The 15,432-nt window shown below is 47.4% G+C and overlaps 1 protein-coding gene across 3 annotated transcripts in view; it reads left to right on the top strand.

Annotated features, from left to right (window-relative positions):
• EML5 (EMAP like 5) overlaps window positions 1-15,432 on the top strand; it is a 327,745-nt gene that overhangs the window by 91,023 nt on the left and 221,290 nt on the right. For all 3 annotated transcript variants that reach the window (XM_039537037.1, XM_039537038.1, XM_039537039.1), the window contains exons 6-7: window positions 181-279; window positions 1,363-1,431. In XM_039537037.1, the coding sequence (XP_039392971.1) occupies window positions 181-279; window positions 1,363-1,431 (168 nt within the window). The remainder of the gene's footprint in view (window positions 1-180; window positions 280-1,362; window positions 1,432-15,432) is intronic.

Consider the following 15,432-nt stretch of genomic DNA (forward strand, 5'->3'; position numbering starts at 1 on the left):
GTAACAATGAAACAACATTAACTGGGATGACTTTAAGTGAGGAGTTACTGTATACAATTAGATTTCTTTAAAAAATCCAGGTATGGTAAGATGTCTCTCAAAATTAAATGGGAACTTGATCCAAATATTGATATTTTCCTTTTTTTTTTTTTTTTTTTTAAACTTCTTGGAAATTATCAGCGTTTGGTCTCAGTGGGTCTGGATTCAAAAAATACAATATGCGTGTGGGACTGGAGAAAAGGAAAAATGTTATCTATGGCTCCTGGTCATACAGACAGGGTAAGCATAACTACTTAATAGGAGTATTGGTGGGATTTTGGTATGTTGAAACCTCTGTGTGTACATATTGGGAATTTTTGTTTTCTGAATATCAGCTGTTGTAGATTATAGAAGTTGATCACGTTAACTTTATTTGAGGAAAAATGTATGCATCATAAATATCTATGCTTTAGGTGATATGTGGTTCACCACATATTTTGTATACTCTGTGGAGACCTAGAAGCATATATTGAAGGTGTCATATTTGAGGCAACTCTAGACCCTACTCCTGGTACAGGAGAACCAAAATGTGCCAAATCTTTTGAACTCTGTAATTCATTAGGTGTATGTGGCTTAGGAGTTGGGGAATACACACAGTACTTTGGAGACTATTTTGAAGCAGGCTTATTCATAGCTTTTACACAAATGAAAGAATACTCAAAAAGAACACTATTAAAACATGTTACAAGAACTTATACAACTCCATTTAACAATAATATACATTTGGTGACTATTTTCATTTTTTATAATCTCGCTGGCATTTAAATTCTTCCAGGCTTTTGAGAATATCATTAACAACTCCTTCAGAGCATTCTGACAAATATTGAACTTTATCTCTTTATCAAGCTTCTAGTTTAGACATATAAATCTAAAGATAATACATAAAAATGAGAAAAGGCATAAAAGAACATTAACTTGCACAACTTCACAGTCCTCAAACATCAGAAAAAAACAGCATTAGGCCTCTGTGTGCCCCTTTTTATATAATCAAATATTATTTCTCAAACACAAGATAGGATTTTTTTCTACAACTTTTAAATATACACACAACATCTTCTGTAACTGTATGTTACTTTGGGTATGCCAGACAAATACAGATAATGAAAGCTATTTATATAATGTACAATGCACTTTAACTTTTGAGGGGAGGCATAAAAAATAGTCCCAATAAACTTCTTTGAAAAGTTCTGAAATGGCTTTTTGCTGTCTGTAGATTTTGTGCTGCTTGTCATTTTGATGGGAATTTTTTCTATTTTCATTTATGTATAAAATTATACATGTATTAAAAAGGCCATCTTTACTAGCATTCTGATTTATTTGCAGATATTTGATATTTCTTGGGATTTGTACCAACCAAACAAACTAGTCAGCTGTGGTGTAAAACATATTAAGGTACTGTACTAAATTTATGCTTTTGTTATACAAATATGTTGAGTTATATTTACTATCACTCTTTTTTTTGTAAAACAAGTAATTATGGAATCTAAAGGGAGTACTTTTATATTTAATTTAGATAGGAAGTTTGTATTCAGAATCTTACTAATAAATTACAAACAAAAATATTATTTCTCATGAGATATTCTGATAACTTTTCCATTAATAGACTATATTAGATCCAGTTGCTGCTTAATATAACTTGAACATGTAAATTGGAAAAGGAACATTATTTGTAATTAGACAACTGCTAGTGTAGTTTCTTTTTTTAAAAGGACATGATTGTTCTTCCACAAGATACACTGAAGTTATTTAAAAATAAAGTATTATAAAATATACTGTTTGAGATCCTAAATAAGTAGTAGTAGTGGTGGTGGTGGTGGTGATGATGATGATGATTTTTTACTACATCCTACTTTTGCTGATGTTGGCACACAGGGCAGAAACTAGTCTCTTCCATCCATCTCTGTCATTATCTGCTGCTTCCATCTGCTCTATGGCGTTGAGATTGACTGACTGTTCTGTCCTCCCTGCTAAGGGTGGTGGTTCTTCTCTGGGGTGCTCTTGTTTCCTCACACCATTTGGGTTCAGTCTGAGAGCTTTACGTGAGAGTCTATCTGTTGGCATGTCCCAAATATGTCCAACATTTCCTTCTAATTCTAGTGGAGATAAGCTGCTGATTGATAATTTCTCAGATCTCCTCATCGTTGAGAAAGTCTCTCTGTCCAATGCCCAGAATCTTTCACAGGCATTTATTTTCAAAGGCATCGAGCTTTCTGTGTAACATTTTAAGATCTTCAGCTCTTTCAGCAGTATGTTAGCACTGAGATTACATTTGAGTTGAAAGTTTAGTTTTGTTTTGGTACTGTATACCTTTGATTTCCATAGGTTGTTGAGTTTTTAGTGAATGCTGTGGATGCCTTTCCTATCCTTGATATCACTTATTTCATAAAAACTCTGTTAGCAAATATGGCGCTGCTTAGGTAAATGAACTTTCTTTTTTTTTGCCTTCTGATATGTTGTTATTACTTGACACTAGGGTTTCAAAGACATTTGTTTGTGAGTCCTGGTAGGCCTGATATTTTTGCCAACACGTCTGTCTTTCTTTTTAGCTTTTTGGAGGTGTCACTCTAGTGTGATATCATCAGCAACATCTAGGCCCTGTAGGCATTTGCCATCTACCCATACTATGCCAGTGTTTGTGTTGTTAATGTACTTCTTAATTATCCAATCTATGGCAATCCCAAACAATAATGCTTGTGTCCATGTTGAACCATTGGGTCTGGTTGTTTACCCTTACAGCATTGTTTGCATCAATGTATTTAGTCTTGATGATGACAACTTTAGCTGGAATTTCATAAGACTGAAGAATATTTCACAATGTATGCCTATGCAGTCTGTTAAATGCCTTTTGAAATTAGACTAAATTGATGATAAGGGGAGCCTGCCATTGTATGCATTTTTGTGATAGTCCTTAGTGTGAATATCTGATCTACACAAGATATCTTCAGCTTGAATCCAGATGCTTCTTCCCTAAGCTTTGCATCCAATGCCTCTTTCATCCTGTATAGTATCACACTATAGAAGACTTTTCCTGCTACAGAGAGTAGTGATTCCTCTCCAGTCATTGGTCAGTAAAATCACCATGTGACGGGTTGGATCACATAAACGCTCCTGGGAGCTGCCAACTGATGTGCCAAGACTACCACTGCTCCTGTTTTCCCTGCTAGCTCAGGACCTCCAGCACCCTGTCTTGCTGAGCCAGACATTCCCGTCTGCTCCAACAAAGACCCAGGGTCTGAATTACTTGCCGAAAAAGCTGCAGGTTTACCTGAAAGCAGCTCACAGAAATGTGCTTGTCGTTAACACTTAGATGCCCACTCTCTTTAACACTGATAGAGAGATATTCATGGCTGTTTGCTTAATACATACTCTGGGTCAATTAATAAGTAAAAAGTGATTTTATTAAATACAGAAAGTAGGATTTAAGTGGTTCCAAGTAGTAACCAGGGGTGGCTCTAGGAATCCCGCCGCCCCAAGCAGGGCGGCGCGCTGTGGGGCGCGCTCTGGCGTTCGCCGGTCCCGCGGCTCTGGGGGACCTCTTGCAGACGTGCCTGCGGAGGTTCCACTGGTCCCACAGTTCCGGTGGAGCATCCGCTGGCATGCCTGCGGAAGGTCCGCCTGAGCCGCCTGCCACCCTGCCGGCAAAATGCCGCCCCAAGCGCGCGCTTGGCGCACTGGGGTCTGGAGCCGGCCCTGGTAGTAACAGACAGAACAAAGTAAATCACCAACCAAAATAAAATAAAATGCGCAAATCTATGTCTAATCAAACTGAATACAGATATTCTCACCGTTTTTTCCTCAGACTGGACACCTTTCAGGCGTGGGCACAATTCTTTCCCCTGGTACAGCTCTTGTTCCAGCTCAGGTGGTGGCTAGGGGATTCTTCATGATGGCTCCTCTCCTCCCTTTGTTCTGTTCCACCCATTTATATATCTTTTGCATAAGGCAGGAATCCTTTTGTCCCTCTCTGGGTTCCCATGCCCTCCTTCTCAATGGAAAGACACCAGGTTAAAGATGGATTCCAGTTCAGGTGACATGATCACATGTCACTGCAAGCCTTCAAGCCTTCATTCCTTCCAGCCTGACTCACAGGAAGGCCTGTCTGCAAACAGAGCCATCCAGTCAATTGCCCTGGTTAATGGGAGTCATCAAGATTCTATACCACCGTTAATGACCCACACTTTGCATAATTAAAATAGGCCCTCCGAGTTATATTTCATATTTCTCGTTTCAGATACAAGAGTGTTACATTTATACAAATAGGATGATCATACTCAGTAGATTATAAGCGTTGTAATGATACTTTACAAGAGACCTTTTGCATGAAGCATATTCCAGTTACATTATATTTACTCTTTAGCATATTTTTATAAAATCATATAGGCTGTAACATCACACACCATTTTTGAGTATTCTGAGAATTATTCTATATATCCGCTGGTTAGAAGTGGTCTCTTTTTCCCCAGACCTCATTAAACAGCTCTGTCAGTTTGGTTAGGGTTGTAGTGTCAAGTGCATTTCTGCTGTGATTTGATCATCTCCCACTGCTCTGTTGTTTTTGAGCTTCTTGATTGTAGCCTGTATTTCTGACATCTCTATGGGACTGATGTTGATATCAAATTGGTCAGGTTTGCATGTTTCATTGAATTCTGGTGCTGAGGTATGGCTTGGTCTGTTGAGGATTTATTTAAAATGCCCTGCCCATCTGTTGTTCTGATCTACCCCAGTTGTAAGCATTTTCCGTCTGTATTTTTTATTGTTCCATTTCCTGTTTTCAAGTTTCCACACAGGGGTTTAGTTACTAGTTAAACGACTCTGAGGTTTTGTATCATAACAGCAGTGTCAGCTGCTAAGTCTTAAACATAACGCTTTTTTTTTCCTTGCATTGCTTTTCACTGCTTTGTCTGTTTTCTTGTACTCCTTTTGCTTTTTCCAATATTTCATTGATCTTAGCATTCAGGAGTTTTCCTTTCAGTGCTTTACTTTCATCCATAAGATGGTGTATCTATTGGCTTATCTAATTCTTGCTTTGTTTATGTTGATATCCAACTACAACTGCTGCTGCTTGAATCACATTGTCACTGAGTGCTGCCCACTTTCTTTAGGTCTAGTTGTTGCCTGGTCTTCCTCTGCCTCTGGCAATGCCTCAAATCTGTTCCTTAGTTGAAGCTGGAGTTTCTCTCAGTACTTTTTTTGTTTGTTTGTTTTCAGTTCTGTAGTGCAGATTTTCTTTGCTCCTTTCTGTTTAAAGTTGAGCTTTCTCAGTTCTAAATTCAGTTTGGCAAAGCTGTTGGCATCTGCTGCTCGCTATGCGTTTGCATTTTGGATAGATGACCTGTATCTTGAGCTAATGCAGATGTGATTGAGCTTGGTTTTTTTGTTTTTTTGTTTGTTTTGCCACCTGGTGAATTCTGTGTTTGTTTACATATGTCGTTATGAGGGAACAGGGTGCTTGCAAGAACTGGGTTGGAAACCATGCACAATTAAATGAATCTCTCACCATTTGGGTTTAATGATTTCCAACCCACACTTCCCCACTGATCTTTCCATTCCTTGGTTATCACATCACGCTTTAGCCATCAGAATGAGTAAATCATGTTTTGGTATTCTGTCAATCACATTTGGAGTTAGTTATAGTACTTATCTTTATCCTCCTATGTTCCTGTGTCAGAGCATAGCACTGTATTATTGACATGTTTAGGAATCTGATTTGGAGCCTTGCACATATGATGTGTTGGTTGATAGGTTTCCAGTTGAAAAGTGATTTTTCCATAGAATCTGTTGTATTGAGTGCTATTCCTGCAAAGCATGCATTGTCACTAAGATCTGCATAGATGAGATTTTTTTCTCTTGCTTGGAATTCTTCTTATGCACACCTGTCAGTCTGCTCTGACTGATGCTCAGGATTTCAAGTTCATAGTTGTTTATCTCCCTCATGATCTGTGAGAGCTTTGAAGGGTCCTGTCTTCCAGAGACTGGCTTTTACCAGGAATCTTCATGTAGCATGAGGGGTTGGTAGTATTCTCTATTGAGCAACCATTTTTACCAGAATGGTAGCTTGGCTCCATTTTCTATAACCAATTAGTTGGTATTTTTTAACAAGCTTCGGTAGTTAGACTTGATTTCAAACCTCACTTTGTCCAGGCTTGGGACAGGCAGCTACATCAAAGGGCAGCAAGCAGAGTCATACAAAAAATAATTTTGAGGTGAATCCAGACGCTCAAGGTTCTATTGTTTTCCTGGAGCAATCAATGACTTCTAACAGCCAACAGTTAAGAAATGCAGGGAGAAGCATTTCTTACTTCATAGAGAAACATAGGGAACTCAAATAAATAAAAGAAAACTCTTGCATTTTTTTCCTCCAGATCTTTTCCCACTACCCACATTTTTGTCACTGTTGAACACTGCACCATCCTTCCTGTCACTGAGGCTTGTAATCTGGACTGATGACTCACCATACTCCTCAAAGATTCCATACTCTACTCTTTAGGGTCTACATAACAGCTAACAAGAGGAAACCCTTCCACTTCAAGGGTCAGTACTGCCAGAGTATCTCACAGCAGGCTTACCAAAGCTTCATTGTGCTGCCAAAGAAAAAGCCACACTTCTTCGAGTAGTGTCCCTATGGGTGCTCCTCTGTAGATGTATCTGTGTCACTGCGCCTCCCAGACTAGAGGTTTTAGATAGCAATGCCTGTTCGGCGTGCACATGTGCTCTCCCTCTCTGGTGTCTTGCCTCAGTGCTATCTAGTGCTGCGCAGGCAAACCACGCTCAGTTCTTCTTCGAGTGATTGCTCATATCCATTCCATGTAGGTGTGCGCGCGCCGCGTGCATGTTCGTCGGAAGACTTTTACCCTAGCAGCTCAGTGGGTCGGCTGGGCACCCCCTGGAGTGGCGCCAACATGGCCGCGGATATATACCCCAGCCAACCCACCCCCTCCTCAGTTCCTTCTTACCGCGTCGGTCGTTGGAACAGTGGAGTGCAGCTTAGCTGACCTTCACCTCCCTAGCGTTCTCATAGCTTTCCTGTATATAGTTCAAATCAGTTTAAAAGTTAGCTAGTTAGTCGTTTCTGTAGTTGTTATATTAGAGTTTAATACGTTTAGTCAGGTTCGGGGCTTTTGCCCTCCCCGCACCGGGGCCGGCGCTCATGCCCGGTTCCCCGGGATTCAAGCCGTGTTCGGCTTGTCATCGCCCGATGCCTACAGGAGATCCGCATGACTCCTGTTTAAAGTGCCTCGGGGAGTCGCACTTATCCTCCAAGTGCGCAATTTGCAAGTCCTTCAAGCCTTGGACAAAGAAGGAGAGGGACATTAGACTAAAACAGCTCCTCATGGAGGCGGCTTTAACCCCTCCATCTTCGGCACCGAGTGCGCCTTCGTCGGACGCAAAGAGCTCGTCTTTGGCACCGGGCCGCACCGGTGCACCCGCTCCTTCTCGGCACCGAACGTCGTCAGTGTCTAAGTCAGGCCAGAGGCGCTCGCTCTCTCCTAGAGCGAAGACTTCTAAGACCCCTGCCGCCCCGGCACCACCCGCGGTGCGGCACGAGGGCACGGCTCCACCGCACCGCACGGTGCCTGCAACCACCGTGCTACTGCCTGAGCCGTTGCCGTCGACACTGGCTCCCCAGGGACCATTGAGTCCGGCTCCTGTCTCCCTGGCACCTGCCGTGGTTGAGTTGATGGTGCCTTTTACGCTGGAGGTCTGTGAGGTGGCTAAGGACCTAATAGCGCTCTCAGATGCGGCACCGCCACCGCCCCCGGCACCGCCGGTGCGGGCTGTCCAATTGATGGGGAAGCCGGCGCTGATCCATCCTGCCTCCTCCAGCGCCCGGCACTGCTCCCGGTCACGGTCCTGCCGTCGCTCCAGGTCCCGGCACCGGTCTCGCTCCTTCCGCCGATCACAGTCCCGGCACCGCTCCTCGGCACAGCGACGATCGGACTCACGGCACCACTCTAGATCCCGGTCGCCGTCGTATTTCTCCTGTCACCAGTCGAGGTCTCGGCACCGGTCACGGCACCGCTCCTCTAGAAGCCGCTCCAGGCGCCGTTACACCAGGTCCAGGTCGACCTCCCGGCACCGAGCCGGTCGCAGGTCCCGGTCCCGTTCTCGGCACCGCAGTTTCTCCCGGCACCGCTCCCCGGTGCGGAAAAGTACCAAGTCAGTGTGAACATCGGCTGAAGGCCTATCCGCACCACCATGGCCGTCCAGACATCCCTCGGCGTCCTCGCACATGGGGAGCTACTATTCACAAGACCCGGAGGCAGACGTACCGGAGGGCCTGTTTCAGGACCCGCAGCCTGAAACGCAGGGTAACCAGCAGTGGCCCTTTTGGACACCTTGGGCGTACCATCAGGCCCAAGGTGCTCCACTTGCTCCATCATGGGCCGCCACCTCTGACCGTCGGGCCCCTGAGGCCACAATTACTCGCCCTCCACCTGCGGGCGGAGACGGCCAGTTACCGCCTCCGGTCACCTCCCCGATGCCTCCTGAACAGGAGCCTCAGATCGAGGAGCAGATGCCAGATGTCCTGGCCCCCGGGGTATCGTCGTCCTCTTTGCCTGATGAGGCAGTGGCGGGCGCGTCATCCTCCAGCCCACCTCCAGTCGACCTTGCTTCTCATCAGGACCTCCTTAGGCGGATTGCCCTGAATATCAACTTGCAGATAGAGGAGGTCCCAGAGGTCGAGGACCCTGTGTGCAGCATCTTGGCGGCGGATGCACCCATGAGTGTGGCCCTGCCATTCATTAAGATGATCCAGGCCAAGGCAGATACCCTCTGGCAATCGCCTGCATCAATTCCACCAACGGCTAAGGGGGTCAAGCGGAAATATATGGTGCCATCCAGGGGGTATGAGTATCTTTACATGCACCCTCCTCCCTCCTCCCTAGTCGTCCAGTCAGTGAATGACAAGGAGCGCCATGGTCAACCGGCCCCCGTGCCGAAGTCCAAAGAGGCCAGGAGGATGGACCTCCTGGGCCGTAAAGTTTACTCAGCGGGCGCCTTGCAACTCCGGGTTGCCAATCAACATGCGTGCTGAGTCGTTATGACTATAATACCTGGACGGAGATGGCGAAGTTCCGGGAGTTGCTTCCCCCAGATTCTCGCCAAGAGTACAAGGCCTTCCTGGAGGAAGGAAAGAAGGTGGCTAGAACGTCCTTGCAGGCCTCCCTGGATGCAGCTGACTCCGCAGCCCGAACCTTGGCAGCAGGTGTTACCATGAGGCGCATCTCTTGGTTGCAGGCATCCAACCTTCTGCCTGAACTCCAGTACACCATTCAAGATTTGCCCTTTGAGGGGAAAGACCTTTTTTCGGAGAAAACTGACTCTAGGCTGCAGAGCCTGAAGGACAATCGGGTTACTATGCATAATCTAGGTATGCATACGTCTGTCATCCAGCGCCGCACTTACCGCCCTCAACGCTTCCGTCCCTACTCTGTCCCTAGACGTGGACAGGACTTTAGCAGACGCCGAGGACGAGGAGGCCGCAGACGCTATTCCGGCCCTCAAGCAGGCCAAAATCGCGGAGCCTCTAAGACGCAGCCGGACCTGAAGACGTCCTTTTGAAGGCACACCCGGGGACAGCATACCTTTCCCAGCTTGGGATCCTTCCCCCCCTGTTCTCCAACCGCCTCTCTTATTTTTTCCCTGCGCGGTTCCTCTTGACCTCAGATGTCTGGGTCCTGCGCACCATGAAGCACGGATACCACCTCCAGTTTGCTTCCACCCCGCCTTACCGTCCTCCCTCCCAGTCCCTCTTCAGGGACCCCTCTCACGAGCAATTCCTCTTGCAAGAGGTGCAGATGCTCCTCAGCATCGGAGCAGTGGAGGAGGTACCAAAGAAAGATTGGGGTAGAGGATTTTACTCCTGTTACTTCCTAATCCCGAAGTCAAAAGGAGGTCTCAGGGCGATCCTCGACCTCCGTGGCCTCAACAATTTCCTTTTGAAGTTAAAGTTCTGGATGGTCTCCCTAGGGACCATCATCCCCTCCTTGGACCCCGGGGACTGGTATGCTGCCCTCGACATGAAAGACGCTTACTTTCATATAGCCATATTCCCTCCGCACAGACAATTCCTCCGCTTTGTGGCGGGCCGTCGACACTTCCAGTTCGCGGTCCTTCCCTTCGGCATCTCCATAGCACCTCGGGTGTTCACGAAGTGCATGGCAGTGGTAGCCGCCCACCTCCGGCGCCAAGGGCTCCACGTGTTCCCCTACCTGGACGACTGGCTCCTGAAAAGGGCTTCCAGGGAACAAGTCAGAGAGCATGTGCGAGTGGCACAGGACCTGTTCACGAGCCTCGGCCTGCTGCTCAACGTGGACAAATCCACCCTGGTTCCCACGCAGAGGCTGGACTTTATAGGCGCGACCTTGGATTCCACTCTGGCCAAGGCCTGTCTTCCTCAGCCGAGGTTCCTGGCGTTGACGGCCGTCATCCGCAGCCTTCAAGCCTTCCCCACGACCTCGGTTCACACTGGCCTCGCTCTGCTGGGGCACATGGCGGCGTGTACGTACGTCACCAAGTACGCCAGGCTCCGGCTCCGCCCCTTTCAGATGTGGCTCCACTCAGTGTACCGTCTGGCCAGAGACTCAATAGACACCTTGGTCACTGTGCCGCCGAATGTGCTTCATTCCCTCGACTGGTGGCTGAACCCCTCCGTGGTGTGTGCAGGGTTGCCCTTTCACCCGCCCCAGCCCACGTTGTCTCTAACGAAAGACGCGTCTTCCCTCGGCTGGGGAGCCCACCAGGGCCAACTGCGCACACAGGGCCTGTGGTCATCAGAGGAGCTCTCGCTCCACATAAACGTTCGGGAACTCAGAGCGGTCCGTCTCGCATGTCAGGCGTTCCGCAGGCTTCTATCCGGCTGTTGTGTCTCCATCTTCATGGACAACACAACAGCCATGTACTACATCAACAAACAGGGCGGAGCCCGCTCTTCCCCCCTTTGCCGAGAAGCCATCCAGTTATGGGACTTCTGCATAGCACATACGATTGACCTGGTAGCATCCTTTCTCCCGGGAGTTCGGAACACTCTTGCGGATCGGTTGAGCAGATCCTTCCTGTGCCACGAGTGGTCCATAAGACCAGATATTATCCACACCATTTTTCACAAGTGGGGATTTCCCCAGGTGGACCTCTTCGTGACGCGTGCGAACAGGAAGTGCCAAACGTTCTGCTCGTTCCGGGGGCACTCACCAGGGTCGATCTCGGATGCATTTCTCATTCCATGGACTCACCAACTGTGCTATGCGTTTCCCCCGTTCCCATTGGTCCACAAGGTTCTGCTGAAGCTCTGTCAGGACAGGGCTCATCTGATCCTGATTGCTCCGGCATGGGTCAGGCAACCCTGGTACACCACGCTGCTCAGCCTCTCTGTGTCCCCGCCGATCACCCTCTCCCTCTGCCCGGACCTTATAACTCAGGAACACGGCAGTCTCCGCCATCCGGACCTCCACGCTCTCCACCTCACGGCGTGGCTCCTGCGTGGCTAGATGCCTCAGAGCTACGCTGCTCCGCACCTGTGCAACATGTCCTGCTCAGCAGCAGGAAACCTTCCACTTGCTCCACATACTTGGCCAAGTGGAAGCGTTTCTCGCTCTGGTGTGTCTCACGGGCTCTTGCGCCCACGACGGTCTCCGTGCCAGTTATCCTGGACTACCTATGGCACCTTAAAGAGCAGGGCCTGGCCTTATCGTCCCTGAAGGTCCACTTAGCAGCCATATCCGCTTTTCATCCGGGCGAAGGTGGGCACTCGGTGTTTTCTCACCCGGTGGTCGCTAGGTTCCGTAAAGGGCTGGAATGTCTCTACCCTCAGATCCGTCACCCCACCCCTACCTGGGACCTGAACTTGGTACTCAGCAGGCTCAGGGGTCCGCCCTTTGAGCCGATGGCAACCTGTTCTCTCCTATACCTGTCATGGAAGACAGTTTTTCTGGTGGCCATTACTTCGGCTCGGAGGGTCTCTGAGATCCGAGCTCTCACTGTAGACCCTCCTTACACGGTCTTTCACAAGGACAAAGTTCAATTGCGGCCACATCCCGCTTTTCTCCCTAAGGTGGTCTCGGCCTTCCACACCGGTCAGGACATCTTCCTCCCAGTTTTCTACCCCAAACCTCATTCATCATCACGGGAGCAGAGATTACACTCCCTGGATGTCCGCAGGGTGCTTGCATTTTATATTGACCGTACAAGGCCCTTTTGTAAGTCCCCCCAGCTCTTTGGGCCATAGCGGACCGCATGAAAGGCCTTCCCATCTCCACTCAGAGAATCTCCTCGTGGCTGACAGCATGCATCCGCACGTGCTATGACTTGGCCCATGTTCCAGCGGGCCACCTCACTGCCCATTCTACCAGGTCTCAGGCTTCTTCAGCCGCTTTCCTGGCACATGTACCGGTTCAGGAGATATGCCGTGCAGCGACCTGGTCATCGGTCCATACGTTTGCTTCGCACTACGCTCTGGTATAGCAGTCTAGAGACGATGCGGCCTTCGGCTCGGCAGTTTTGCATTCCGCCACGTCTCACTCCGACCCCACCGCCTAGGTAAGGCTTGGGAATCACCTACATGGAATGGATATGAGCAATCACTCGAAGAAGAAAAGACGGTTACTCACCGTTGTAACTGTTGTTCTTCGAGATGTGTTGCTCATATCCATTCCACACCCACCCTCCTTCCCCACTGTCGGAGTAGCCGGCAAGAAGGAACTGAGGAGTGGGTGAGTCGGCTGGGGTATATATCCGCGGCCATGGTGGCGCCACTCCAGGGGGCGCCCAGCTGACCCACTGAGTTGCTAGGGTAAAAGTCTTCCGACGAATGTGCACGCGGCGCGCATACACCTACATGGAATGGATATGAGCAACACATCTCGAAGAACAACAGTTACAACGGTGAGTAACCATCTTTTCATTCTCAATTTCTCTTGGCCTGAGATGGAGCATTAGAAGAGTCTGAGTGATGATTCATTTCTAAACTTTATTTCTAGTTAGTAGTGTAGAAAATAGAGTTTGTTACCTAGATTAATATTACTCTTTTTTTCTTTTCTAAAAAAAAAATAGAGGGTGGGGGGCTTTCAAAAACAGTTATCTCTTCCTCTTTGGGGAAACAAAACCCAAAAAGGGGCATGCCTGGCTTCCCTGGGTTTAAATGCTATCTCTCCTGCAGAAAAGTTATTCTGGTCAGGACTGGCCATTCATGCTGCATTCACTGCCTAGGAGAATTTCACTTACCACAAAAGTGTACTTTCTGTCTGAAATTAAAATCAGGAATAGGAAAAAGCCATGAACTGAAGCGCAGACTTCTCTGATCTAAGGTCAGTTTTATCACCCCAGAGCAACAGTCCCCAACATGACTGTCAGTGTCGTTGGGACATCACTCCCAGGTGGATTCAATGAGGATATCTGCTGATTCCTCTCACAAAACCACCAAAAAAAGAGGGCTACCAGTCCCCAAACTGAAGAATTGACTGGGAAAAAAGAGATCCCCCGCAAAATCATCCACCTTGGCACTGATCAAACCGCAACAGGGTACCCATGAGTCATTAGGCTCCTCAAGTACCAGTACTGTCAGTAAGCCTAAAGACAAAGGGCACAGGCTCAGAGGCATTGGTTCTGTCAGAGAAAAGAAGCAGTAGAGAGTGTGCTAGCTCTTCTAAAATGGCACCACCAGAGACAAGGAGAGCCTCAGTACCAAGCACTTCCACACAAAAGACCAGAGCACCATCTTCTGGCTGATCATTGGACCACAGAAGACTACAGGTACTGTTGAATCCCTTGACACCAGGCCCCTCTAGGCAGACTCTGTTGGTACTGATTACTACCATGGTATTACAGGAATTCTGTTTATTCAAAGACCTCTTGGTCTCAGAAATGCTAGAATCCCCATTACTCAGTACTGGCACCGACCACATCTCAGTCTCCTGAATTCCCCACGGTACCAAGACACTCCTCATCAGTCTCCTTTTCTGCTCCTCCTCTATCAAGTGAAGAAGAGGATGATGATAACATATCTTCAGTCTCAGTACAAAGTTCCCCAGGACAACATCAAGGGACCAATCACCTAGAAACAGTTACAAAGCCACAAAACCGATGACAGGCAAGGCCCACCCACTTGCACCACTCCAGTTGGCCGTATTGGGACCCATGGGAAGCCTCCAGACACACCAGTTCTCTAGGACCTCAAATGTCTCACATGTCTATCACATAGGGATAGAGGAAAACAATCTCCCTCAACTTCCCTTTCTAGACCCCCTGATCCTCAAGAGGAGATTTTTGAGGAACAGGAAGCAAGACTGGATAAAGAAATTACTCCATTAACAAACATCTAATCATCCATTCCATTTGAAGCCATTATGCCTCCTCCATAAACTATGCCAGATGACTTTAAACAATTTCAAGACCTCACCAAGACAGTGGTGGACTCACTTCAGATCCCTTTGAAGAAATAAAGGAGACACAATACAAGCTGCTGGACATCTTCCATATGTCCTTATCAGGTCGCATTGCATTCTCTATCAATTGCCTCATTGATAGAGAATGCAATGCAACCTGATAAGGACATATGGAAGATACTAGACCCAGCCAAACCCATCAGGCAAACACCAGCCATGACACTGCCCACATGCAAAAGTCCAGATAAAAAATATTATGTCCCCTTTTAAGACATGGACTTTCTCTTCTCCCATCCATCACTAAATTCCCTTGTGATAGATGCTGTAAATAAACGTGGCAGACAGCATCATGCTAAATCAACACCCTATCACAAGGACTGGGAAAAAATGAACTTATTTGGCAGGAAATTGTACTCATCGGCAACCCTGCAGTTTAGGATTGCTAATTATCAGGCCTTAATGGTGAAATATAACTACCTCAATTATCGAAATTCAGCACCTTTATTGAACACCTCCCAAATGATCAAAGAGTGCAGTTCCAACTCATCATTGCTGAGGGCCAGCTTCTGGCAAGTACATCATTGCAGACTTCACTAGACACTGCTGATACAGCTTCTCAGGAGAGCTATGTGACTTCACCTTTCCAGCCTCCCAAGAGAAGTCCACATGACCGAGGAGGACCTTCCAGTCAAAAGATCCAAACTCTTCATGGAAAAAAACAGATGATTCCCTCCACGCACTAAACTACTCGAGCCATATTGCATTTCCTGGGGATCTACATACCTGCACAGAAAAGGAGGTACAGCAAAACTCAGACATCACAAAGATCCTGACCTGCCCAGTTACGTCCACCCCAGAGAAACTATGAACCTCAGTGGAAGAGACAACAGATACAAAAACAAAGGGTGGCAGCACCCCAAACCTCAACTGCACAGCCTTCAACGTCGAAATATCAGTTTGATATATAGCCTGAGGCCCCTAGCCACCATCAGTTGCTGCAAAATTCATGTTA

Source organism: Mauremys reevesii, linkage group 4 (genome assembly GCF_016161935.1).
Source record: "Mauremys reevesii isolate NIE-2019 linkage group 4, ASM1616193v1, whole genome shotgun sequence".
In the NCBI taxonomy this organism is placed as follows: domain Eukaryota; kingdom Metazoa; phylum Chordata; order Testudines; family Geoemydidae; genus Mauremys; species Mauremys reevesii.